The following is a 27,500-nucleotide window of genomic DNA, read 5'->3' on the forward strand; positions in this document are numbered from 1 at the left end:
TTGGAGTTGGGGACCAGGTGTAGTGTGTCAAAATTCACAGATGACACTAAGATGAGTGGCAGAACAAAGTGTGCAGAGGACGCTGAAAGTCTGCAAAGGGATATAGATAGTCTAAGTGAGTGGGCGAGGGTCTGGCAGATGGAGTACAATGTTGGTAAATGTGAGGTCATCCATTTTGGTCGGAATAACAGCAAAATGGACTTTTATTTAAATGGTAAAAAATTGCAGCATGCTGCTGTGCAGAGGGACCTGGGTGTCCTTGTGCAGGAATCTCAAGGAGTTGGTTTGCAGGTGCAGCAGGTAATTAAGAAGGCAAATGGAATTTTGTCCTTCATTGCGAGAGGGATGGAGTTTAAAAACAGCGAGGTTATGTTGCAGCTGTATAAGATGCTGGTGAGGCCACACCTGGAGTACTGTTGAAGTGCTATCAATCAGGCAAAGACTACTTGTGTGCCAATACAACTGTAGGCTTTTATTCATAACAGAATCAGAAGCAGATCCCAACAGGTAACCGACCCGAACTGAACAAGGGGGAGGGGACAGCCACCTTTATACTAGGTGACAAGGGGAGGAGCCGGGCCGGAAGGGGATGTGTCCAGGCAGAACAAACACACAACGGTGGTCCAGGCAGGACAAAGGCACAACTGAAGTCCACCACATTCACCCCTCCTTTAAAAAAAACAACAAGGGGTGAAGCGGAAACAAGTCCAGACGAACCGGTGGCTTGATCCGCCGTCGCGATTGTCATAGTGCAGGTCGCAGAGTCGTCCGAGCAGGGAGCGATGTCGGCCCAGGCTCCGTACAGTGAGCGTCCAGAGAAGGCGCCAAGTAGTGTGAGGCGGAACCATCCGTCGTCCCGTCCAGTCGTCGGGTACTGCGTGGCGACGGCTCCGGCGACTCAAGCGAGCTGTACATTGGGGTGAGAGGAGTGAGCAGTGGCCCTGGTGGTGTATGGGGAACCGGGGGAACTGGGGCTGGGGGTGGGGGGACGTAGCGGGCTCTGGGCGCACAACACAAGGGACTGGGGCTGGGGGGCGGAGGGACGTGGTGGCCTCAGGGGCACCCGCGGGTGCCAAGTCACGGACAGAGACTGTGTCCTCCCGCCCATCAGGGTATGCTACATAAGTGTATTGAGGATTGGCGTGGAGCAATTGGACCTCCTCGACCAAGGGATCTGCCTTATGGGTCCGGACATGCTTCCGAAGCAGGACGGGCCCCGGGGACATCAGCCAATCCGGGAGCGAAGTACCCGAGGAGGACTTTCTGGGGAAAGTGAACATCCGCTCGTGAGGGGTCGTATTGGTCGCTGTGCACAAGTTACCTAATTGAATGTAATGTGTCCGGAAGGACGTCTTCCCAACGGCTGACTGGAAGGCCCCTAGACCATAGCGCTAATAGAACGGCCTTCCAGACGGTTGCGTTCTCCCGCTCTACTTGACCATTGCCCCTGGGGTTATAGCTAGTGGTGCGGCTGGAGGCAACGCCTTTGGCGAACAGGCACTGCCGCAGCTCATCACTCATGCATGAGGACCCACAGTCGCTATGAACATAGGATGGAAAACCGAACAGGGTGAAGAGCGTGTTCAGGTCCGAATCACTGTGGCCGAGGTCATGTCCGGGCAGGGGAAGGCAAAAGGGAAACGCGAATATTCATCGATGACATTCAGAAAATAAATATTGCGGTTAGAGGAAGGGAGGGAGCCTTTAAAATCAATGCTGACTGCATCAAAGATGGCGATTCGCGCGCAGCCACTGACTGCGTTAAAGATGGCTGCGCCCGTGGAACACACGCGGCGCCACGAGGCTTCGTGATCGGCTTCTCCCGGCAGACTTTAACGACGTGGCCTTACTTACCGTATCCGGAGCAGATCGCATCCTTCGCCGGGCAGCGATTTGGGCCCCGCTGGAACAGCTGTTGCAGTGGAACCGTCGATGGAACGGGGTGCAGGGTAGGCCCCGAGATTGCGGGAGGCCGCTTCTAGGGATTCAGCCATCGTGGCTGTTTTCTGGAGATCCAGGCCATCCTGTTCAAGCGGACGCTGCCGAATGTAAGTAGACTCAACACCCGCAACGTAGGCGTCGCGGATCAGGTCCTCCGTGTTCTGAGCTGCTGAAACAGCCTTACAGTCGCAAGCTCGAGCTGGGACCCGCAGGGCGCGCAGAAATTGGGCGCACGATTCTCCTGGCTGCTGCTTGCGGGTAGTTAGGAGATGTCTGGCGTAGACCACGTTAGGGCTCTTTCGAAACTGCCCTTTTAAGAGTTCTATAGCGTCCACGTATGTAGTAGCGTCCCGGAATATACCGTAGACTGCATCGCTTACCCGGGCGTGGAGCACGTGGAGCTTATCGCCGTCGGAGTCGACGACCGCATTGGCACTGATGAAAGCTTCAAAACAGTCCAGCCAATGGTCAAATTTATCAGAGACTCCGACCTCTTGAGGGTCTAATGTTAACTTGTCGGGTTTTAAAAGCTGCTCCATGTCGGTCAAATGTAATGAATAAAATTGATGCGCTATCAATTAGGCAAAAGACTACTTGTGTGCCAATACAACTGTAGGCTTTTATTCATAACAGAACCAGGAGCACATCCCAACAGGTAACCGACCCGAACTGAATAAGGGGGAGGAAACAGCCACCTTTATACTAGGTGACAAGGGGAGGAGCCGGCAGGGGATGTGTCCAGGCAGAACAAACACACAACGGTGGTCCAGGCAGGACAAAGGCACAACTGAAGTCCACCACAACTGTGTACAGTTTTGGTCTCCTTACTTGAGAAAGGATATACTGGCACTGGAGGGGGTGCAGAGGAGATTCACTCGGTTGATTCTGGAGTTGAGAGGGTTGGTTTATGAGGAGAGACTGAGTAGACTGGGGCTATACTCATTGGAATTCAGGAGAATGAGGGGAGATCTTATAGAAACATATAAGATTATGAAGGGAATAGATAAGATAGAAGCAGGGAAGTTGTTTCCACTGGCGGGTGAAACTAGAACTAGGGGGCCTGGCCTCAAAATAAGGGGAAGCAGATTTAGGACTGAGTTGAGGAGGAACTTCTTCACACAAAGAGTTGTGAATCTGTGGAATTCCCTGCGCAGTGAAGCAGTTGAGGCTACCTCATTGAATGTTTTTAAGGCAAGGATAGATAAATTTTTGAACAGTAAAGGAATTAAGGGTTATGGTGAGCGGGCGGGTAAGTGGAGCTGAGTCCATGAAAAGATCAGCCATGATCTTATTGAATGGCGGAGCAGGCTCGAGGGGCCAGATGGCCTACTCCTGCTCCTAGTTCTTATGTTCTTATGTACCTGTTTACATCTGTGGAAACGAGATAGAGAGAGAGAGAGAGAGTGATAGGAGACAGAGAAAGTGAAAGTGAGGGACAGAGAGAGACTGAGGGACAGAGAGAGACTGAGCAGTAGAGAGAGACTGAGGGACCGAGAGAGACTGAGGGACCGAGAGAGACTGAGCAGTAGAGAGAGAGAAAGAGAAAGAATGTTAGAGAGAGACTGAGGGAGAAGAGGGAGTGAGACAGAGCGAGGGAGTGAGACCAGGATAGAGAGAAAGGGAGAGCTGGGTTAAAGTGCGAGAGGCAGGGAGATAGCGAGTAGCGATGGGGGAGGTTGCCTCTTCAGCCTGTCCCAGTGCTGACGGATTTTGAGTGGTGTTCTTTGACCGTGCAGGAAGAAGAATGTCCTCATTGAGAGGTTGACCACAACTCCCAGCCAGCGTCAATAATCCACCACTAACAGCGATCTCTCTCTGTCCTTGTCTCATTCCTTAGCCCAAACAACATGATCACCCTGCAGTCATCACTCACACACACACACACTCACGCACACCTGGATACAGACACACACACACTCACACACACACTCACGCACACATGGATACAGACACACACACTCACACACACACACACACTCACGCACACATGGATACAGACACACACACACACACACTCACGCACACATGGATACAGACACACACACACACACACACACACTCACGCACACATGGATACAGACACACACACACACACACACACACTCACGCACACATGGATACAGACACACACACACACACACTCACACACACACACACACTCACGCACACATGGATACAGACACACACACTCACACAGACACACTCGCACTCACAGAAACAGACAGGAGGTGATGTCCCAGTATTATCACTAGAATATTAATCCAGAAACTCAGCTAATGTTCTGGGGACCCGGGTTCGAATCCCGTCACGGCAGATGGTGGAATTTGAATTCAATAAAAAAATATCTGGAATTAAGAATCTACTGATGACCCGTTGTTGGAAAAACCCATCTGGGTCACTCATGTCCTTTAGGGAAGGAAATCTGCCGTCCTTACCCGGTCTGGCCTACATGTGACTCCAGAGCCACAGCAATGTGGGTGACTCTCACCTGCCCTCCAAGGGCAACTAGGGATGGGCAATAAATGCTGGGCCAACCAGCGACGCCCGTGTCCCATGGATGAATAAAAATAAAACGGTGACAGAAAGGGTGAGTTTAAAAGGATAATTTTGAGTGTCTCGGGGGAGGTGTGAATTGGGTGGGAAGCGGGAGAGAAATGCTCAGGAATTCACTGGAAGGAAAAGAAATGGATGGATCTGTCCCCGTCCCAAGCCTGGGGCCTGTGTGTCAGGTGACTGGTAACTCTTCACTGGTCCACGTTTCTGTAAAGATATATCTGTAAAGATAGACAGCTGGGACACAAGAGTTTGAAAGCACATTATTTATTGTGAATTTTATTGACCGGCGAGTGTGAATAATGTTTTTAACTGCGGAGAGAGCATGCACACGTTACAAAGACACCACGCAGCAAGGAATGGGAGCTGGATCTATCAGGCACAAGACTCCACACGGGACAGTACAACAAGATAGAGTCATGACACACGGACGGGGAACAACAGCAGGATTTGTCAGGGGAACGGGAGAGGGTTTGGTGGTGAACCCACCCCCACCTTTCCAGCTGGAATATTCCTTCCACACCCTGATGGACAACTATCTCCAAAGCTTCACCACGAAGCGCGGTTCACTGACTGAGGTCACACAGAGCACAAACAACAAGAATATACGTTTCCCCTTGTTTTAATCCCACACTCTATTGTATTTTTTGTATTTTTTAGTAGTGTCACAAGCGGGCTTACATTCACACCGCAATGAAGTTACTGTGAAAATCCCCGAGTCGCCACACTCCGGCGCCTGTTCGGGTACACTGAGGGAGAATTTAGCACGTCTTTCGGACTGTGGGAGGAAACCGGACACCTAGTGAGGGAAGGAAATCTGCCATCCTCACCCGGTCTGGCCTACATGTGACTCCAGAGCCACAGGACTCTCAACTGCCCTCTGAAATGGCCAGGAGAGACACTCAAGGGGCAAATAGACATGTGCAAAAAAGGTTGAGATTGCCAGTAAAGCCCAGGTCCCACAAAAGAATAAAGGTATGTTCCGGTCGGTGGTTCTCCCCCCGTCCCCGCTGATCAATGGTGCTCAGGGCTGCAGGTGGAGGGAATGGGGAAAGGGGTGTGACACTAAGGTTCCTATTTGCAAGGACTGTCAGAGGGAGCAGAGGAGCCCTCCGGACTGAGGGCTAAGGTTTGCTTGCTTTTGCACAGCTCGATGTTGGACAGGGTAAACTTCGAGTGTTTCTCGTAATCTTTTCCCACCTGGAGACAGACAGAGAGAGAGAGAGAAAAATTAGATTTATTATTGTCCCTCTGCACTGACCCTCTGACAGTGCGGCACTCCCTCAGCACTGACCCTCTGACAGTGCGGCACTCCCTCAGCACTGACCCTCTGACAGTGCGGCACTCCCTCAGCACTGACCCTCTGACAGTGCGGCACTCCCTCAGCACTGACCCTCTGACAGTGCGGCACTCCCTCAGCACTGACCCTCTGACAGTGCGGCACTCCCTCAGCACTGACCCACTGACAGTGCGGCACTCCCTCAGCACTGACCCTCTGACAGTGCGGCACTCCCTCAGCACTGACCCTCTGACAGTGCGGCGCTCCCTCAGCACTGACCCTCTGACAGTGCGGCCCTCCCTCAGCACTGACCCTCTGACAGTGCGGCACTCCCTCAGCACTGACCCTCTGACAGTGCGGCACTCTCTCAGCACTGACCCTCTGACAGTGCGGCACTCCCTCAGCACTGACCCTCTGACAGTGCGGCGCTCCCTCAGCACTGACCCTCTGACAGTGCGGCGCTCCCTCAGCACTGACCCTCTGACAGTGCGGCACTCCCTCAGCACTGACCCTCTGACAGTGCGGCACTCCCTCAGCACTGACCCTCTGACAGTGCGGCACTCTCTCAGCACTGACCCTCTGACAGTGCGGCACTCCCTCAGCACTGACCCTCTGACAGTGCGGCACTCCCTCAGCACTGACCCTCTGACAGTGCGGCGCTCCCTCAGCACTGACCCTCTGACAGTGCGGCACTCCCTCAGCACTGACCCTCTGACAGTGCGGCACTCCCTCAGCACTGACCCTCTGACAGTGCGGCACTCTCTCAGCACTGACCCTCTGACAGTGCGGCACTCCCTCAGCACTGACCCTCTGACAGTGCGGCACTCCCTCTGCACTCTCTATTTTTCCATTTCTCACCTCTTCGAATTTCTTTGCCTTGTATTTTTCCGCACCCTTTATGAAATTCAGCAGTATCAGGTCACAAATAACAGCTCCCTGCAAAAGACAGAGTGAATATTAAACACTCCCAGGACAGGGACAGCACGGGGTTAGATACAGAGTAAAGCTCCCTCTACACTGTCCCCATCAAACACTCCCAGGACAGGTACAGCACGGGGTTAGATACAGAGTAAAGCTCCCTCTACACTGTCCCCATCAAACACTCCCAGGACAGGTACAGCACGGGGTTAGATACAGAGTAAAGCTCCCTCTACACTGTCCCCATCAAACACTCCCAGGACAGGTACAGCACGGGGTTAGATACAGAGTAAAGCTCCCTCTACACTGTCCCCATCAAACACTCCCAGGACAGGTACAGCACGGGGTTAGATACAGAGTAAAGCTCCCTCTACACTGTCCCCATCAAACACTCCCAGGACAGGTACAGCACGGGGTTAGATACAGAGTAAAGCTCCCTCGACACTGTCCCCATCAAACACTCCCAGGACAGCTACAGCACGGGGTTAGATACAGAGTAAAGCTCCCTCTACACTGTCCCCATCAAACACTCCCAGGACAGGTACAGCACGGGGTTAGATACAGAGTAAAGCTCCCTCTACACTGTCCCCGTCAAACACCCCCAGGACAGGTACAGCACGGGGTTAGATACAGAGTAAAGCTCCCTCTACACTGTCCCCATCAAACACTCCCAGGACAGGTACAGCACGGGGTTAGATACAGAGTAAAGCTCCCTCTACACTGTCCCCATCAAACACTCCCAGGACAGGTACAGCACGGGGTTAGATACAGAGTAAAGCTCCCTCTACACTGTCCCCATCAAACACTCCCAGGACAGGTACAGCACGGGGATAGATACAGAGTAAAGCTCCCTCTACACTGTCCCCATCAAACACTCCCAGGACAGGTACAGCACGGGGTTAGATACAGAGTAAAGCTCCCTCGACACTGTCCCCATCAAACACTCCCAGGACAGGTACAGCACGGGGATAGATACAGAGTAAAGCTCCCTCTACACTGTCCCCATCAAACACTCCCAGGACAGGTACAGCACGGGGTTAGATACAGAGTAAAGCTCCCTCTACACTGTCCCCATCAAACACTCCCAGGACAGGTACAGCACGGGGATAGATACAGAGTAAAGCTCCCTCTACACTGTCCCCATCAACATAAGAACATAAGAACATAAGAAATAGGAGCAGGAGTAGGCCATCTAGCCCCTCGAGCCTGCCCCGCCATTCAATAAGATCATGGCTGATCTGACGTGGATCAGTACCACTTACCCGCCTGATCCCCATAACCCTTTATTCCCTTACCGATTAGGAATCCATCCATCCGCGCTTTAAACATATTCAGCGAGGTAGCCTCCACCACCTCAGTGGGCAGAGAATTCCAGAGATTCACCACCCTCTGGGAGAAGAAGTTCCTCCTCAACTCTGTCTTAAACCGACCCCCCTTTATTTTGAGGCTGTGTCCTCTAGTTTTAACTTCCTTACTAAGTGGAAAGAATCTCTCCGCCTCCACCCTATCCAGCCCCCGCATTATCTTATAAGTCTCCATAAGATCCCCCCTCATCCTTCTAAACTCCAACGAGTACAAACCCAATCTCCTCAGCCTCTCCTCATAATCCAAACCCCTCATCTCCGGTATCAACCTGGTGAACCTTCTCTGCACTCACTCCAACGCCAATATATCCTTCCTCATATAAGGGGACCAATACTGCACACAGTATTCCAGCTGCGGCCTCACCAATGCCCTGTACAGGTGCATCAAGACATCCCTGCTTTTATATTCTATCCCCCTCGCAATATAGGCCAACATCCCATTTGCCTTCTTGATCACCTGTTGTACCTGCAGACTGGGCTTTTGCGTCTCATGCACAAGGACCCCCAGGTCCCTTTGCACGGTAGCATGTTTTAATTTGTTTCCATTGAGATAGTAATCCCATTTGTTATTATTTCCAAAGTGTATAACCTCGCATTTATCAACGTTATACTCCATTTGCCATATCCTCGCCCACTCACTCAGCCTGTCCAAATCTCTCTGCAGATCTTCTCCGTCCTCCACACGATTCACTTTTCCACTTATCTTTGTGTCGTCTGCAAACTTCGTTACCCTACACTCCGTCCCCTCCTCCAGATCATCTATATAAATGGAAAACAGTTGCGGCCCGAGTACCGATCCCTGCGGCACGCCACTAGTTACCTTCCTCCAACCGGAAAAACACCCATTTATTCCGACTCTTTGCTTCCTGTCGGATAGCCAGTCCCCAATCCACTTTAACACACTACCCCCAACTCCGTGTGCCTCAAGCTCTCCCAGGACAGGTACAGCACGGGGTTAGATACAGAGTAAAGCTCCCTCTACACTGTCCTCATCAAACACTCCCAGGACAGGTACAGCACGGGGTTAGATACAGAGTAAAGCTCCCTCTACACTGTCCCCATCAAACACTCCCAGGACAGGTACAGCACGGGGTTAGATACAGAGTAAAGCTCCCTCTACACTGTCCCCCATCAAACACTCCCAGGACAGGTACAGCACGGGGTTAGATACAGAGTAAAGCTCCCTTTACACTTTCCCCATCAAACACTCCCAGGACAGGTACAGCACAGGGTTAGATACAGAGTAAAGCTCCCTCTACACTTTCCCCATCAAACACTCCCAGGACAGGTACAGCACGGGGTTAGATACAGAGTAAAGCTCCCTCTACACTGTCCCCATCAAACACTCCCAGGACAGGTACAGCACGGGGTTAGATACAGAGTAAAGCTCCCTCTACACTGTCCCCCATCAAACACTCCCCGGACAGGTACAGTACGGGGTTAGATAGACAGTAAAGCTCCCTCTACACTGTCCCCATCAAACACTCCCAGGACAGGTACAGCACGGGGTTAGATACAGAGTAAAGCTCCCTCGACACTGTCCCCATCAAACACTCCCAGGACAGGTACAGCACGGGGTTAGATACAGAGTAAAGCTCTCTCTGGTGCAGAGGGACGCATATTAAAGAGAATTGGGGGCGGGTGGAGATGAGGAGAATTGTTTGTTTACACAGCAGTGAGTTGTGATCTGGAGCAGAGGGACACAGTTTGAAGAGAATCGGGAAGGGGTGGAGATGAGGAGAATTGTTTGTTTACACAGCAGTGAGTTGAGATCTGGAGGAGAGGGACACAGATTGAAGAGAATCGGGGCGGCGGGGGCGATGAGGGGAATTGTTTGTTTACACAGCAGTGAGTTGTGATCTGGAGCAGAGGGACACAGATTGAAGAGAATCGGGGCGGGGTGGAGATGAGGAGAATTGTTTGTTTACACAGCAGTGAGTTGAGATCTGGAGCAGAGGGACACCGATTGAAGAGAATCGGGAAGGGGTGGAGATGAGGAGAATTGTTTGTTTACACAGCAGTGAGTTGTTGTGATCTGGAGCAGAGGGACACAGATTGAAGAGAATCGGGGGGCGGGGCGATGAGGAGAATTGTTTGTTTACACAGCAGTGAGTTGTGATCTGGAGCAGAGGGACACAGATTGAAGAGAATCAGTTGGTCGGGGGGCGGGACATGAGGAGGTAACTTGGCGACTCGGGTGAGTGAGCAGAGTCTGGGATTGGATAGATGTCTCACAGAGCCAGTACGCATTCGATGAGCTGAATGGCCTCCTTCTTGATGAAGTTCAATGTGCCGTAACTTACCAGTCCAATCGAGGTGAAAGCAGCCACCATATTAATCACCGTGGGGATGATGTCAAACTTCGAAGCCTAAAAAACAGAAAATAATTTCACTGCAGGCAAGAAAATACTAAGATATCCCTCGGTTAGACCCACACTGGGAGCACCGTGCACAGTTCCAGTCTCTGTATCCCTCGGTTAGACCCACACTGGGAGCACCGTGCACAGTTCCAGTCTCTGTATCCCTCGGTTAGACCCACACTGGGAGCACCGTGCACAGTTCCCGTCTCCGTATCCCTCGGTTAGACCCACACTGAGAGCACCATGCACAGTTCCAGTCTCCGTATCCCTCGGTTAGACCCACACTGGGAGAACCGTGCACAGTTCCAGTCTCCGTATCCCTCGGTTAGACCCACACTGGGAGAACCGTGCACAGTTCCAGTCTCTGTATCCCTCGGTTAGACCCACACTGGGAGAACCGTGCACAGTTCCAGTCTCCATATCCCTCGGTTAGACCCACACTGGGAGCACCGTGCACAGTTCCAGTCTCCGTATCCCTCGGTTAGACCCACACTGGGAGAACCGTGCACAGTTCCAGTCTCTGTATCCCTCGGTTAGACCACACTGGGAGAACCATGCACAGTTCCAGTCTCCATATCCCTCGGTTAGACCCACACTGGGAGCACCGTGCACAGTTCCAGTCTCCGTATCCCTCGGTTCGACCCACACTGGGAGCACCGTGCACAGTTCCAGTCTCCGTATCCCTCGGTTAGACCACACTGGGAGCACCGTGCACAGTTCCGGTCTCCGTATCCCTTGGTTAGTCCCATACTCGGAGCACCGTGCACAGTTCCAGTCTCCGTATCCCTCGGTTAGACCACACTGGGAGCACCGTGCACAGTTCCAGTCTCCTTATCCCTCGGTTAGACCACACTGGGAGCACCGTGCACAGTTCCGGTCACCGTATCCCTCGGTTAGACCACACTGGGAGCACCGGGCACAGTTCCGGTCTCCGTATCCCTCGGTTAGACCCACACTGGGAACACCGTGCACAGTTCCGGTCTCTGTATCCCTCGGTTAGACCCACACTCGGAGCACCGTGCACAGTTCCGGTGTCCATATCCCTCGGTTAGACCCACACTGGGAACACCGTGCACAGTTCCGGTCTCCATATCCCTCGGTTAGACCCACACTCGGAGCACCATGCACAGTTCCGGTCTCCGTATCCCTCGGTTAGACCCACACTCGGGGCACCGTGCACAGTTCCGGTCTCCATATCCCTCGGTTAGACCCACACTCGGAGCACCATGCACAGTTCCGGTCTCTGTATCCTTCGGTTAGACCCACACTCGGAGCACCGTGCACAGTTCCGGTCTCCATATCCATCGGTTAGACCCACACTCGGAGCACCATGCACAGTTCCGGTCTCTGTATCCTTCGGTTAGACCCACACTCGGAGCACCGTGCACAGTTCCGGTCTCCATATCCCTCGGTTAGACCCACACTCGGAGCACCATGCACAGTTCCGGTCTTCGTATCCCTCGGTTAGACCCACACTCGGAGCACCGTGCACAGTTCCGGTCTCCATATCCCTCGGTTAGACCCACACTCGGAGCACCATGCACAGTTCCAGTCTCCGTATCCCTCGGTTAGACCCACACTCGGGGCACCGTGCACAGTTCCAGTCTCCGTATCCCTCGGTTAGACCCACACTGGGAGCACCGTGCACAGTTCCAGTCTCCATATCCCTCGGTTAGACCACACTGGGAGCACCGTGCACAGTTCCGGTCTCTGTATCCCTCGGTTAGACCCACACTCGGAGCACCGTGCACAGTTCCGGTCTCCATATCCCTTGGAGAGACCCACACTGGGAGCACCGTGCACAGTTCCAGTCTCCATATCCCTCGGTTAGACCACACTGGGAGCACCGTGCACAGTTCCGGTCTCTGTATCCCTCGGTTAGACCACACTGGGAGCACTGTGCACAGTTCCGGTCTCCATACCCCTCGGTTAAACCCACACTGGGAGCACTGTGCACAGTTCCGGTCTCCATATCCCTCGGTTAGACCACACTGGGAGCACTGGGCACAGTTCCGGTCTCCATATCCCTTGGTTAGACCCACACTGGGAGCACTGCGCACAGTTCCGGTCTCCGTATCCCTCGGTTAGACCCACACTCGGAGCACCATGCACAGTTCCGGTCTCCGTATCCCTCGGTTAGACCCACACTCGGAGCACCGTGCACAGTTCCGGTCTCCGTATCCCTCGGTTAGACCCACACTCGGAGCACCGTGCACAGTTCCGGTCTCCGTATCCCTCGGTTAGACCACACTGGGAGCACTGTGCACAGTTCCGGTCTCCGTATCCCTCGGTTAGACCACACTGGGAGCACTGTGCGCAGTTCCAGTCTCCATACCCCTCGGTTAAACCCACACTGGGAGCACCGTGCACAGTTCCAGTCTCCGTATCCCTCGGTTATACCCACACTGGGAGCACCGTGCACAGTTCCAGTCTCCATATCCCTCGGTTAGACCACACTGGGAGCACCGTGCACAGTTCCGGTCTCCATATCCCTCGGTTAGACCACACTGGGAGCACCGTGCACAGTTCCGGTCTCCATATCCCTCGGTTAGACCACACTGGGAGCACCGGGCACAGTTCCGGTCTCCGTATCCCTCGGTTAGACCCACACTGGGAGCACCGTGCACAGTTCCAGTATCCATATCCCTCGGCTAGACCACACTCAGAGCACCGTGCACAGTTCCGGTCTCCATAGAGTCGTTGAGTAGATTGACTCTAAGAAGGGAAGGAGTGTGGAGATTGAGGGGTTTAAAGATTCTGGGAAGGGTGGAGCTGATGGAATGGATCTTTTTCAATGAAGGTTTAATTATTTGCTGCAGTTTTTAAAGTTGAGGCTTGTATTTTATTGATGGAAGTATCTGGATATTGGAACATGATCTGTCCTCATTATTCCGAGAATAGGGGGAATACTGGAGTGGGGATAAGAGCTTGTTTGCTCAATTCCTGTTCTAGGTCCTACAATTCCGAGAACTCACAGCCGCTAATGGTGGCATTTCCCGTCGGAGAGGCAGGGGAAGAGAGAAAACACTCAGAAACCCACAGACCACAGAGGCAGACAGAATGATTGCTTCACACAACCCCGCTCGCTCCACCTGCATCCATCTCCATGGTTACCTTCCCCAGGGAGACACAATTAAATATCGCCCAGAGGAGATAGTTCAAATGGACAGAAACCCAGATTTAGTCAGTATCGAGTCTGTGCTGCTTGATCACAGTGTCCTACCAGCTCAGAGTGTGGACAAGCTTTGGTATTCCCCGAGGAAATCTCTCTCTGAGGGACCCCTGTTCATACGGCGAGACTGGGAGGAGACACAATTGCTTTCCATCAAGCATAGAACGTTGATTGGGTGGAAACGGGACATTTGGTCCATCAGTTCCGTGCTGGCCTTTCTGTTCCATATCAGCCTTCTCCCACTCCCTCCCCATTCCCACATCCTTCTCTTCCTCTCTCCCTGTGTTTATCCAGCTTCCCACATTCTCCCCACTCCCCGTGGGAGTGAGTCCCACATTCTCCCCACTCCCCGTGGGAGCGAGTCCCACATTCTCCCCCAATCCCTGTGGGAGCGAGTTCCACATTCTCCCCACTCCCCGTGGGAGCGAGTCCCACATTCTCCCCCCAATCCCCGTGGGAGCGAGTCCCACCATTCTCCCCACTCCCCGTGGGAGCGAGTCCCACATTCTCCCCCCAATCCCCGTGGGAGCGAGTCCCACATTCTCCCCCACTCCCCCCGTGGGAGCGAGTCCCACATTCTCCCCCACTCCCCGTGGGAGCGAGTTCCACATTCTCCCCACGGGAGCGAGTTCCACATTCTCCCCCACTCCCCCCGTGGGAGCGAGTTCCACATTCTCCCCACGGGAGCGAGTTCCACATTCTCCCCACTCCCCGTGGGAGCGAGTTCCACATTCTCCCCCACTCCTCCCTTGGGAGTGAGTTCCATATACTTCCCCCAATACCCGTGGGAGCAAGTCCCACATTCTCCCCCCAATCTCCGTGGGAGCGAGTCCCACATTCTCACCACTTCCTGTCAGAGTGAGTCCCACATTCTCCGCATTCTTTGATGGAGAGTGAGGGGATTAGAGGGATGGTCATCGATGGAGAGCTAGGGGATTAGAGGGATGGTCTTCGATGGGAGAGTTAGGGGATTAGAGGGATGGTCTTCGATGGGAGAGTTAGGGCATTAGAGGGACGGTCTTCGATGGAGAGTTAGGGGATTAGAGGGAGGGTCTTCGATGGAGAGTTAGGGGATTAGAGGGATGGTCTTCGATGGAGAGTTATGGGATTAGAGGGAGGGTCTTCGATGGGAGAGTTATGGGATTAGAGGGAGGGTCTTCAATGGAGAGTTATGGGATTAGAGAGAGGGTCTTCAATGGAGAGTTAGGGGATTAGAGGGATGGTCTTCAATGGGAGAGTTAGGGGATTAGAGGGATGGTCTGTATAGAACGCTGGTTAGGCCGCATTTGGAGTACTGCGTCCAGTTCTGGTCGCCGCACTACCAGAAGGACGTGGAGGCATTGGAGAGAGTGCAGAGAAGGTTTACCAGGATGTTGCCTGGTATGGAGGGTCTTAGCTATGAGGAGAGATTGGGTAGACTGGGGTTTTTCTCCTTGGAAAGACGGAGAATGAGGGGAGATCTAATAGAGGTATACAAGATTATGAAGGGTATTGATAGGGTGAACAGTGGGAAGCTTTTTCCCAGGTCGGAGGTGACGATCACGAGGGGTCACGGGCTCAAGCTGAGAGGGGCGAAGTATAACTCAGACATCAGAGGGACGTTTTTTACACAGAGGGTGGTGGGGGCCTGGAATGCGCTGCCAAGTAGGGTGGTGGAGGCAGGCACGCTGACATCGTTTAAGACTTACCTGGATAGTCACATGAGCAGCCTGGGAATGGAGGGATACAAACGATTGGTCTAGTTGGACCAAGGAGCGGCACAGGCTTGGAGGGCCGAAGGCCTGTTTCCTGTGCTGTACTGTTCTTTGTTCTTTGTTCTTTGAAGGGGGGGAGGTTTAACACAGATATCAGAAGGACATATTTCACACAGAGGGTCGTGGGGGCCTGGAATGTGTTGCCGGGCAAGGTGGTGGAGGCGGACACACTGGGAACGTTTAAGACTTATCTAGACAGCTATATGACCGGAGTGGAAATGGAGGGATACAAAAGAGTGGTCTAGTTTGGACCAGGGAGCGGCGCGGGCTAATTGTTCCTTGTTTCTCGTTTCAAGGCTTCATTCTATGATCATCTTGCTGGTGCCAGTACAGAGTGAGACTGCGGATAGTTGGGAACCTGTCTCGGGGGCAGGGAATTCATATGGTGTTCATGGAAGTGGAAATGACTAGGGTTGGGAAGCATTTTCCGATCAGGGCCATTGTGATCTCCTGGACTCGTTTTGATCGCCTCAGGGGGTCGGAGAGGAATTTCCCAGATTTTTTTTTTTCCCCATATTGGCCCTGGGGTTTTTCACTCTGGGTTTTCGCCTCTCCCTGGAGATCACATGGTCTGGAATGGGGGGGTGGGGGTGAGTTAATAGGTTGTGATGAACAAAGCATCGTAGCTGTGAGGGACAGCTCGGTGGATAGGATATTGGTATGTAGATAGGCTGGAAAATTGGGCGGGGATCCTGGATTCAGGATTCAATCCTGGACCGGGGAGCGGCGCGGGCTTGGAGGGCCGAAGGGCCTGTTCCTGTGCTGTATTGTTCTTTGTTCTTTGTTCTTTGTCTTCGATGGAGAGTTATGGGATTAGAGGGAGGGTCTTCGATGGAGAGTTATGGGATTAGAGGGAGGGTCTTCGATGGAGAGTTATGGGATTAGAGGGAGGGTCTTCAATGGAGAGTTAGGGGATTAGAGGGATGGTCTTCGATGGGAGAATAAGTACCTGTCCATGGACCATGATGTCAATACGGATCCCATAAGCTTTGAATAAGGTGCGATATTCCGTCCCATTGCTGTTCCGATAGAACCTGGCGTACCTGCGGACAGTGACCAGTCACATGGTTAGCACAGCTTGCATTCTGATTGGCTGAAGCTGCAGTGTTACTATCTGTACATTGGTTATCAGAGTGGCATCTTCACAATCTAACTGGAAGAGTCATTCTGAACTCAGGGCTAAAGATCAGCATTTCGCACGGTCCACTGGCGTATTTCAATTCCATCAGAGGCTGGGAATCCTGCGGAGAGTAACTCACCTCCTGACTCCCCACAAAGCCTGTCCACCATCTACAAGGACACAGTCAGGAGTGTGATGGAACACTCCCCACTCGCCTGGATGGGTGCGGCTCCCAACAACACTCGAGAAGCTCAACACCATCCAGGACAAAGCAGCCCCGCTCGATCGACACGCTAACCACAAACACTCACTCCCTCCACCCCTGACGCACAGTGACAGCCGTGTGTACCGTCTACAAGATGCACCGCAGCGACTCACCAAGGCTCCTTAGGCAGCACCTTCCAAACCCACCACCTCTACCATCGAGAAGGACAAGGGCAGCAGATACCTGGGAACACCCCCACCTGGAGGCTCCCCTCCGAGTCACTCGCCATCCCGACTTGGAAATATATCGGCTGTTCCTTCACTGTCGCTGGGTCCAAATCCTGGAACTCCCTCCCTAACAGCACTGTGGGTGTACCTACAGCACGCGGGGACTGACTGATGTCCAATAACAATCCTGGAACTCCCTCCCTAACAGCACTGTGGGTGTACCTACACCACACACGGGGACTGACTGATGTCCAATAACAATCCTGGAACTCCCTCCCTAACAGCACTGTGGGTGTACCTACACCACACGGGGACTGACTGATGTCCAATAACAATCCTGGAACTCCCTCCCTAACAGCACTGTGGCTGTACCTACACCACACGGGGACTGATGTCCAATAATAATCCAGGAACTCCCTCCCTAACAGCACTGTGGCTGTACCTACACCACACGGGGACTGACTGATGTCCAATAATAATCCTGGAACTCCCTCCCTAACAGCACTGTGGCTGCACCTACACCACACGGGACTGACTGATGTCCAATAATAATCCAGGAACTCCCTCCCTAACAGCACTGTGGCTGTACGTACACCACACGGGGACTGACTGATGTCCAATAATAATCCTGGAACTCCCTCCCTAACAGCACTGTGGGTGTACCTACACCACACGGGACTGACTGATGTCCAATAACAATCCTGGAACTCCCTCCCTAACAGCACTGTGGGTGTACCTACACCACACGGGGACTGACTGATGTCCAATAACAATCCTGGAACTCCCTCCCTAACAGCACTGTGGGTGTACCTACACCACACGGGGACTGACTGATGTCCAATAACAATCCTGGAACTCCCTCCCTAACAGCACTGTGGGTGTACCTACACCACACGGGGACTGACTGATGTCCAATAACAATCCTGGAACTCCCTCCCTAACAGCACTGTGGGTGTACCTACACCACACGGGACTGACTGATGTCCAATAACAATCCTGGAACTCCCTCCCTAACAGCACTGTGGGTGGACCTACACCACACGGGACTGCAGCGGGTTGAAGATGGCGCCTCACCCACCGCCCCCTCGAGGGGCAGTTAGGGATGGGAAATGTGTGCGGGTTCTGACTGGAGTGTGGGATTGGTTCCCACTCCTGGGAGCTGGTGTCCGGGTTGTTGTATTTCGTTCTCTGTCCAATTCTCCATCCAAACCTGAAGTTATATCCTTGGGATACGGTGTTTGTTTGGGATACTTTGTCCAGACGCTGGAAGCTGTATCTTGGGATGCAGTTGTCTGCGGACCAGTCCAGGTTACATTTCCACTCGATCCTGATTCCCAGCACTCCTCCCTGTGGAGAGGAGAGTTACAATCAGAGAACATTAGTCTGTAGCTGCAGTGATTTGTTCCTCTGTCTTACTGAGAGAGGCTGTTAACAAGGCCAGACCTGGAGTGTTGTGCACGGTACTAAGGCTTCTCCCTCTCCCTCTCTCTCCAGAAGGACAAACCTGCCCTGGAGGCAGAGAAACAGACAAACCCGCAACAGGAGGAGGCTTTTCCCCAGGGTGAAGGGTCAGTTACCCGGGGGGCACCAGGTTCAGGGTGAGAGGGGGACAGTTTAAGGGAGATGTGCGGGGGGAGGTTTCACACAGAGAGCGGTGGGTGCCTGGAACGCGCTGCCAGGGGAGGTGGTGGAAGGAGGAACATTAGTAACATGTAAGAGGCACCTGGATGGGGCCATGAATAGGGCGGGAATAGAGGGGTACGGACCGAGTAAGGGCAGAAAGGTTTTTAGTTTAGTTTAGTTCGGGTATTATGATCGGCACCGGCTTGGAGGGGCCGAAGGGCCTGTTCTGTGCTGTACTTTGTTCTTCGATCTTGGTTTAGATTGGATTTGATTTATTATTGTCACGTGTATTAGTACACAGTGAAAAGTATTGTTTCTTGCGCGCTATACAGACAAAGCATACCGTTCATAGAGAAGGAAAGGAGAGAGTGCAGAATGTAGTGTTACAGTCACAGCTAGGGTCTTTAGCTGATCATCGAATTCAATATCCTGACCCCCCCCTTCCCCCCATGTCCCTCGATCCCTTTCGCCCCAAGAGCGATATCTAATTTCTTCCTGAAATCACACAACGTTTTGGCCTCAACTACTTTCTGTGGGAGTGAATTCCACACATTCACCACCCTCTGGGTGAAGAAATTTCTCCTCACCTCAGTCCTAAAAGGATTCCCCCTTATCCTCAAACTCTGACCCCTAGTTCTGGACTCCCCCCACCATCGGGAACATTATTTCTGAATCTACCCTGTCTAACCCTGTTAGAATTTTATAAGTTTCTATGAGATCCCCTCTCACTCTTCTGAACTCCAGTGAATATAATCCGAACCCACTTAGTCTCTCCTCATATGACAGACCTGCCATCCCAGGAATCAGCCTGGTAAACCTTCGCTGCGCTCCCTCTATAGCAAGGACATCCTTCCTCAGATAAGGAGACCAAAACTGCGCACAATACTCCAGGTGTGGCCTCACCAACGCCCTGTACAATTGCAGCAAAACATCCCTATCCCGATACTCAAATCCTCTCGCGATGAAGGCCAACATACCATTCACCTTCTTTACTGCCTGCTGTACCTGCACGCTTACTCTCAGCGACTGATGCTCGAGGACTCCAAGGTCTCGCTGAGTATCCGCCTCTCTCAATTTACACCCATTCAGATAATAATCTGTCTTCCTATTATTGCTGCCAGAGTGGAAAGTGAGAGGTTATCAGGGAACAGGGAAAATACTCAGAGGATTTGACTGGGGGTCACAGTCTCTGGGTGCGGTCAGCCAGTACAGACCGCGGTGAGGAGAAGTCTCTTCACTCAGAGGGTTGTGAATCTTTGGGATTCTTGGCGTGTTCCAGAGGTTTGGGCATGAGCTCCCGATGTTTGAATCACAGAATCGTACAGAGCAGAAGAGGCCCTTCGACCCATCCAGTCTGCACTAACACATGAGAAATATCTGACCTACCACTAAATCCCTCCTGCCAGCACTTGGCCCATGTCCCTGAAGGTTACGGTGTGGCCAACTGCTCATCCAGGTACTTTCTAAAGGATGTGAGACATCCCGCTTCCACCACCCTCCCACGCAGCGCATTCCAGACCCTCACCACCCTCTGGGGAAAAACATTTTTCCTCAAACCTGCCCCCCCATGGCTCTTGGGGCAAAAGGGATCGAGGGATATGGGGTGGGGAGGGGAAGGGGGTAGGGGGGGAATCAGGATGTTGAATTTGATTATCAGCCATGATCATAATGAATGCTGAGGTAGGCTGGAAGGGCTGAATGGCCTCCTCCTGCTTCTAGTTTCTATGGAAACCACCTGCCTCTCACCTTGAACCTTTTTCCCCTCGTGACTGGCCCTTCAACTCAGGGGGACAGCTGATCCCTATCCATGTCCCTCACTATCGCGAACAACTCAATCAGGTCGCCCCTCAGTCCTCTCTGCTCCAGAGAAAACTACACAAGCCTATCCAACCTCTCTTCATAAATTAAAGATTGTTGGGAATGCACGGAATGATGTGATATGGGGAAAGAGTAAGAATGGGGAGAGAAGGTAGGAGGGCCACCCTGAAAGAGGCAGTGGGACAGAGGGGCTGAATGGCCTGCCATAACTCCCATCTGCGGAGATGCCATGGGATGAGCTCAAAGAGGTACAAGGTGAAAGGTCAAGGGGCGGGAGATGGCGGAGATGATGTCTGGGGAGTTGACAGCAGCAACGAACCTTCCGCGTAAGGCCATTAAAGTCTTCACCAGCCGCTGACACAATGTCTCTCAGACGAAAGATGGGACAGAAGGGATGAGTCACTGGATCAAACAAGCAGGAGCGGATGTAAGTCTTCTTGATGGTAGGAAGCAAGTTCCCCCTACACAGGACAGAGAGAGAGAGATACATGGAGAGTCAGAGAGAACCAACTGGGAATCCATTCACATCAGAACCTTCAGGAACTGTATCCCAGTGAGAGTCACACCTTCAGGAACTGTATCCCAGTGAGAGGCACACCTTCAGGAACTGTATCCCAGTAAGAGTCAGCACTTTCAGGAACTGTATCCCAGTGAGAGTCGGCACCTTCAGGAACTGTATCCCAGTGAGAGTCAGCACCTTCAGGAACTGTTTCCCAGTGAGAGTCAGCACCTTCAGGAACTGTATCCCAGTGAGAGTCAGCACCTTCAGGAACTGTATCCCAGTGAGAGTCGGCACCTTCAGGAACTGTATCCCAGTGAGAGTCGGCACCTTCAGGAACTGTAGCCCAGTGAGAGTCGGCACCTTCAGGAACTGTAGCCCAGTGAGAGTCAGCACCTTCAGGAACTGTATCCCAGTGAGAGTCAGCACCTTCACGAACTGTATCCCAGTGTCAGCACCTTCAGGAACTGTATCCCAGTGAGAGTCAGCACCTTCAGGAACTGTATCCCAGTGAGAGTCAGCACCTTCAGGAACTGTATCCCAGTGAGAGTCAGCACCTTCAGGAACTGTATCCCAGTGAGAGTCACACCTTCAGGAACTGTATCCCAGAGAGAGGCACACCTTCAGGAACTGTATCCCAGTGAGAGTCAGCACCTTCAGGAACTGTATCCCAGTCAGAGTCAGCACCTTCAGGAACTGTATCCCAGTGAGAGTCAGCACCTTCAGGAACTGTATCCCAGAGAGAGTCAGCACCTTCAGGAACTGTCCCCCTGTGAGAGTCAGCACCTTCAGGAACTGTATCCCAGAGAGAGTCAGCACCTTCAGGAACTGTGTCCCAGTGAGAGTCAGCACCTTCAGGAACTGTATCCCAGTGAGAGTCAGCACCTTCAGGAACTGTATCCCAGTGAGAGTCACACCTTCAGGAACTGTATCCCAGTGAGAGTCAGCACCTTCAGGAACTGTATCCCAGTGAGAGTCACACCTTCAGGAACTGTATCCCAGTGAGAGTCAGCACCTTCAGGAACTGTATCCCAGTGAGAATCAGCACCTATAAGACCATAAGACCATAAGACATAGGAGCGGAAGTAAGGCCATTCGGCCCATCGAGTCCACTCCACCATTCAATCATGGTTGATTTCAACTCCATTTACCCGCTCTCTCCCCATAGCCCTTAATTCCTCGAGAAATCAAGAATTTATCAATTTCTGTCTTGAAGACGCTCAACGTCTCGGCCTCCACAGCCCTCTGTGGCAATGAATTCCACAGACCCACCACTCTCTGGCTGAAGAAATTTCTCCTCATCTCTGTTCTAAAGTGACTCCCTTTTATTCTAAGGCTGTGCCCCCGCGTCCTAGTCTCCCCTGTTAATGGAAACAACTTCCCTACGTCCATCCTATCTAAGCCGTTCATTATCTTGTAAGTTTCTATCAGATCTCCCCTCAACCTCCTAAACTCCAATGAATATAATCCCACGATCCTCAGACGTTCATCGTATGTCAGGCCTACCATTCCTGGGATCATCCGTGTGAATCTCCGCTGGACCCGCTCCAGTGCCAGTATGTCCTTCCTGAGGTGTGGGGCCCAAAATTGCTCACAGTACTCCAAATGGGGCCTAACCAGTGCTTTATAAAGCCTCAGAAGTACATCCCTGCTTTTGTATTCCAAGCCTCTTGAGATAAATGACAACATTACATTTGCTTTCTTAATTACGGACTCAACCTGCAAGTTTACCTTTAGAGAATCCTGGACTAGGACTCCCAAGTCCCTTTGCACTTTAGCATTATGAATTTTGTCACCGTTTAGAAAATAGTCCATGCCTCTATTCTTTTTTCCAAAGTGTACGACCTCGCACTTGCCCACGTTGAATTTCATCAGCCACTTCTTGGACCACTCTCCTAAACTGTCTAAATCTTTCTGCAGCCTCCCCACCTCCTCAATACTACCTGCCCCTCCACCTATCTTTGTATCATCGGCAAACTTGGCCAGAATGCCCCCAGTCCCGTCATCTAGATCGTTAATATATAAAGAGAACAGCTGTGGCCCCAACACTGAACCCTGCGGGACACCACTTGTCACCGGTTGCCATTCTGAGAAAGAACCTTTTATCCCAACTCTCTGCCTTCTGTCTGACAGCCAATCGTCAATCCATGTTAGTACCTTGCCTCGAATACCATGGGCCCTTATTTTACTCAGCAGTCTCCCGTGAGGCACCTTGTCAAAGGCCTTTTGGAAGTCAAGATAGATAACATCCATTGGCTCTCCTTGGTCTAACCTATTTGTTATCTCTTCAAAGAACTCTAACAGGTTTGTCAGGCACGACCTCCCCTTACTAAATCCATGCTGACTTGTCTTAATCCGACCCTGCACTTCCAAGAATTTAGAAATCTCATCCTTAACGATGGATTCTAGAATTTTGCCAACAACTGAGGTTAGGCTAATTGGCCTATAATTTTCCATCTTTTTTCTTGTTCCCTTCTTGAACAGTGGGGTTACAACAGCGATTTTCCAATCCTCTGGGACTTTCCCTGACTCCAGTGACTTTTGAAAGATCATAACTAACGCCTCCACTATTTCTTCAGCTATCTCCTTTAGAACTCTAGGATGTAGCCCATCTGGGCCCGGAGATTTATCAATTTTCAGACCTTTTAGTTTCTCTAGCACTTTCTCCTTTGTGATGGCAACCATATTCAACTCTGCCCCCTGACTTTCCTGAATTGTTGGGATATTACTCATGTCTTCTACTGTGAAGACTGACGCAAAGTACTTATTAAGTTCCTCAGCTATTTCCTTGTCTCCCATCACTAGATTACCAGCGTCATTTTGGAGCGGCCCAATGTCTACTTTTGCCTCCCGTTTGTTTTTAATGTATTTAAAGAAACTTTTACTATCATTCCTAATGTTACTGGCTAGCCTACCTTCATATTTGATCCTCTCCTTCCTTATTTCTCTCTTTGTTATCCTCTGTTTGTTTTTATAGCCTTCCCAATCTTCTGACTTCCCACTACTCTTTGCCACATTATAGGCTCTCTCTTTTGCCTTGATGCATTCCCTGACTTCCTTTGTCAGCCATGGCTGCCTAATCCCCCCTCTGATAACCTTTCTTTTGTTTGGGATGAACCTCTGCACTGTGTCCTCAATTACTCCCAGAAACCCCTGCCATTGCTGTTCTACTGTCTTTCCCACTAGGCTCTGCTTCCAGTCGATTTTTGTCAGTTCCTCCCTCATGCGCCTGTAATTACCTTTATTTAACTGTAGAACCAGTGAGAGTCAGCACCTTCAGGAACTGTATCCCAGTGAGAGTCAGCACCTTCTGGAAATGTATTCCAGTGAGAGTCAGCACCTTCAGGAACTGTATCCCAGTGAGAATCAGCACCTTCAGGAACTGTATCCCAGTGAGATTCAGCACCTTCAGGAACTGTCCCCCAGTGAGAGTCAGCACCTTCTGGAAATGTATTCCAGTGAGAGTCAGCACCTTCAGGAACTGTATCCCAGTGAGAGTCAGCACCTTCAGGAACTGTATCCCAGTGAGAGTCAGCACCTTCAGGAACTGTATCCCAGTGAGAGTCAGCACCTTCAGGAACTGTATCCCAGTGAGAGTCAGCACCTTCAGGAACTGTATCCCAGTGAGAGTCAGCACCTTCAGGAACTGTATCCCAGTGAGAGTCACACCTTCAGGAACTGTATCCCAGAGAGAGTCACACCTTCAGGAACTGTATCCCAGTGAGAGTCAGCACCTTCAGGAACTGTATCCCAGTGAGAGTCAGCACCCTCAGGAACTGTATCCCAGTGAGAGTCAGCACCTTCAGGAACTGTATCCCAGTGAGAGTCACACTTTCAGGAACTGTATCCCAGTGAGAGTCACACCTTCAGGAACTGTATCCCAGTGAGAGTCAGCACCTTCAGGAACTGTATCCCAGTGAGAGTCACACCTTCAGGAACTGTATCCCAGTGAGAGTCAGCACCTTCAGGAACTGTATCCCAGTGAGAGTCAGCACCTTCAGGAACTGTATCCCAGTTAGAGTCAGCACATTCAGGAACTGTATCCCAGTGAGAGTCAGCACCTTCAGGAACTGGATCCCAGTGAGAGTCAGCACCTTCAGGAACTGTATCCCAGTGAGAGTCACACTTTCAGGAACTGTATCCCAGTGAGAGTCACACCTTCAGGAACTGTATCCCAGTGAGAGTCACACCTTCAGGAACTGTATCCCAGTGAGAGTCAGTACCTTCAGGAACTGTATCCCAGTGAGAGTCAGCACCTTCAGGAACTGTATCCCAGTCAGAGTCAGCACCTTCAGGAACTGTATCCCAGTGAGAGTCAGCACCTTCAGGAACTGTATCCCAGTGAGAGTCACACTTTCAGGAACTGTATCCCAGTGAGAGTCAGCACCTTCAGGAACTGTATCCCAGTGAGAGTCACACTTTCAGGAACTGTATCCCAGTGAGAGTCACACCTTCAGGAACTGTATCCCAGTGAGAGTCACACCTTCAGGAACTGTATCCCAGTGAGAGTCAGCACCTTCAGGAACTGTATCCCAGTGAGAGTCAGCACCTTCAGGAACTGTATCCCAGTGAGAGTCACACCTTCAGGAACTGTATCCCAGTGAGAGTCAGCACCTTCAGGAACTGTATCCCAGTGAGAGTCAGCACCTTCAGGAACTGTATCTCAGTGAGAGTCAGCACCTTCAGGAACTGTATCCCAGTCAGAGTCAGCACCTTCAGGAACTGTATCCCAGTGAGAGTCAGCACCTTCAGGAACTGTATCCCAGTGAGAGTCAGCACCTTCAGGAACTGTATCCCAGTGAGAGTCAGCACCTTCAGGAACTGTATCCCAGTGAGAGTCACACCTTCAGGAACTGTATCCCAGTGAGAGTCAGCACCTTCAGGAAGTGTATCCCAGTGAGAGTCAGCACCTTCAGGAACTGTATCCCCGTGAGAGTCACACCTTCAGTAACTGTATCCCAGTGAGAGTCAGCACTTTCAGGAACTGTATCCCAGTGAGAGTCAGCACCTTCAGGAACTGTATCCCAGTGAGAGTCACACTTTCAGGAACTGTATCCCAGTGAGAGTCAGCACCTTCAGGAACTGTATCCCAGTGAGAATCAGCACCTTCAGGAACTGTCCCCCAGTGAGAGTCAGCACCTTCAGGAACTGTATCCCAGTGAGAGTCAGCACCTTCAGGAACTGTATCCCAGTGAGAGTCACACTTTCAGGAACTGTATCCCAGTGAGAGTCAGCACCTTCAGGAACTGTATCCCAGTGAGAGTCAGCACCTTCAGGAACTGTATCCCAGTGAGAGTCAGCACCTTCAGGAAGTGTATCCCAGTGAGAGTCACACCTTCAGGAACTGTATCCCAGTGAGAGTCAGCACCTTCAGGAACTGTATCCCAGTGAGAGTCAGCACCTTCAGGAACTGTATCCCAGTGAGAGTCAGCACCTTCAGGAACTGTGTCCCAGTAAGAGTCAGCACCTTCAGGAACTGTATCCCAGTGAGAATCAGCACCTTCAGGAACTGTATCCCAGTGAGAGTCAGCACCTTCAGGAACTGTATCCCAGTGAGAGTCACACCTTCAGGAACTGTATCCCAGGGAGAGTCAGCACCTTCAGGTACTGTATCCCAGTGAGAGTCAGCACCTTCAGGAACTGTATCCCAGTGAGAGTCAGCACCTTCAGGAACTGTATCCCAGTGAGTGTCAGCACCTTCAGGAACTGTATCTCAGTGAGAGTCACACCTTCAGGAACTGTATCCCAGTGAGAGTCAGCACCTTCAGGAACTGTATCCCAGTGAGAGTCACACCTTCAGGAACTGTATCCCAGTGAGAGTCAGCACCTTCAGGAACTGTATCCCAGTGAGAGTCAGCACCTTCAGGAACTGTATCCCAGTGAGAGTCAGCACCTTCAGGAACTGTATCCCAGTGAGAGTCACACATTCAGGAACTGTATCCCAGTGAGAGTCAGCACCTTCAGGTACTGTATCCCAGTGAGAGTCAGCACCTTCAGGAACTGTATCCCAGTGTCAGCACCTTCAGGAACTGTATCCCAGTGAGAGTCAGCACCTTCAGGAACTGTATCCCAGTGAGAGTCAGCACCTTCAGGAACTGTATCCCTGTGAGAGTCAGCACCTTCAGGAACTGTATCCCAGTCAGAGTCAGCACCTTCAGGAACTGTATCCCAGTGAGAGTCAGCACCTTCAGGAACTGTATCCCAGTGAGGGTCAGCACCTTCAGGAACTGTATCCCAGTCAGAGTCAGCACCTTCAGGAACTGTATCCCAGTGAGAGTCAGCACCTTCAGGAACTGTGTCCCAGTGAGAGTCAGCACCTTCAGGAACTGTATCCCAGTCAGAGTCAGCACCTTCAGGAACTGTATCCCAGTGAGAGTCAGCACCTTCAGGAACTGTATCCCAGTCAGAGTCAGCACCTTCAGGAACTGTATCCCAGTGAGAGTCACACCTTCAGGAACTGTATCCCAGGGAGAGTCAGCACCTTCAGGTACTGTATCCCAGTGAGAGTCAGCACCTTCAGGAACTGTATCCCAGTGAGAGTCAGCACCTTCAGGAACTGTATCCCAGTGAGAATCAGCACCTTCAGGAACTGTATCCCAGTGAGAGTCAGCACCTTCAGGAACTGTATCCCAGTGAGAGTCAGCACCTTCAGGAACTGTATCCCAGT

General features: G+C 51.8%; 1 protein-coding gene across 1 annotated transcript in view; it reads right to left on the reverse strand.

Annotated features, from left to right (window-relative positions):
* Window positions 1–4,666: 4,666 nt before the first annotated feature.
* The window catches only part of LOC144489810 (P2X purinoceptor 3-like), a 35,140-nt gene continuing 12,306 nt past the window's right edge, over window positions 4,667–27,500 (reverse strand). Inside the window, exons 5-10 of the mRNA XM_078207654.1 lie at window positions 20,654–20,795; window positions 18,104–18,240; window positions 16,291–16,384; window positions 10,359–10,424; window positions 6,610–6,709; window positions 4,667–4,806 (exon numbers count right to left, since the gene is read on the reverse strand). Of these exons, the coding sequence (XP_078063780.1) occupies window positions 4,667–4,806; window positions 6,610–6,709; window positions 10,359–10,424; window positions 16,291–16,384; window positions 18,104–18,240; window positions 20,654–20,795 (679 nt within the window). The remainder of the gene's footprint in view (window positions 4,807–6,609; window positions 6,710–10,358; window positions 10,425–16,290; window positions 16,385–18,103; window positions 18,241–20,653; window positions 20,796–27,500) is intronic.

This window comes from Mustelus asterias, unplaced genomic scaffold (genome assembly GCF_964213995.1).
Source record: "Mustelus asterias unplaced genomic scaffold, sMusAst1.hap1.1 HAP1_SCAFFOLD_2563, whole genome shotgun sequence".
Lineage (NCBI taxonomy): Eukaryota > Metazoa > Chordata > Chondrichthyes > Carcharhiniformes > Triakidae > Mustelus > Mustelus asterias.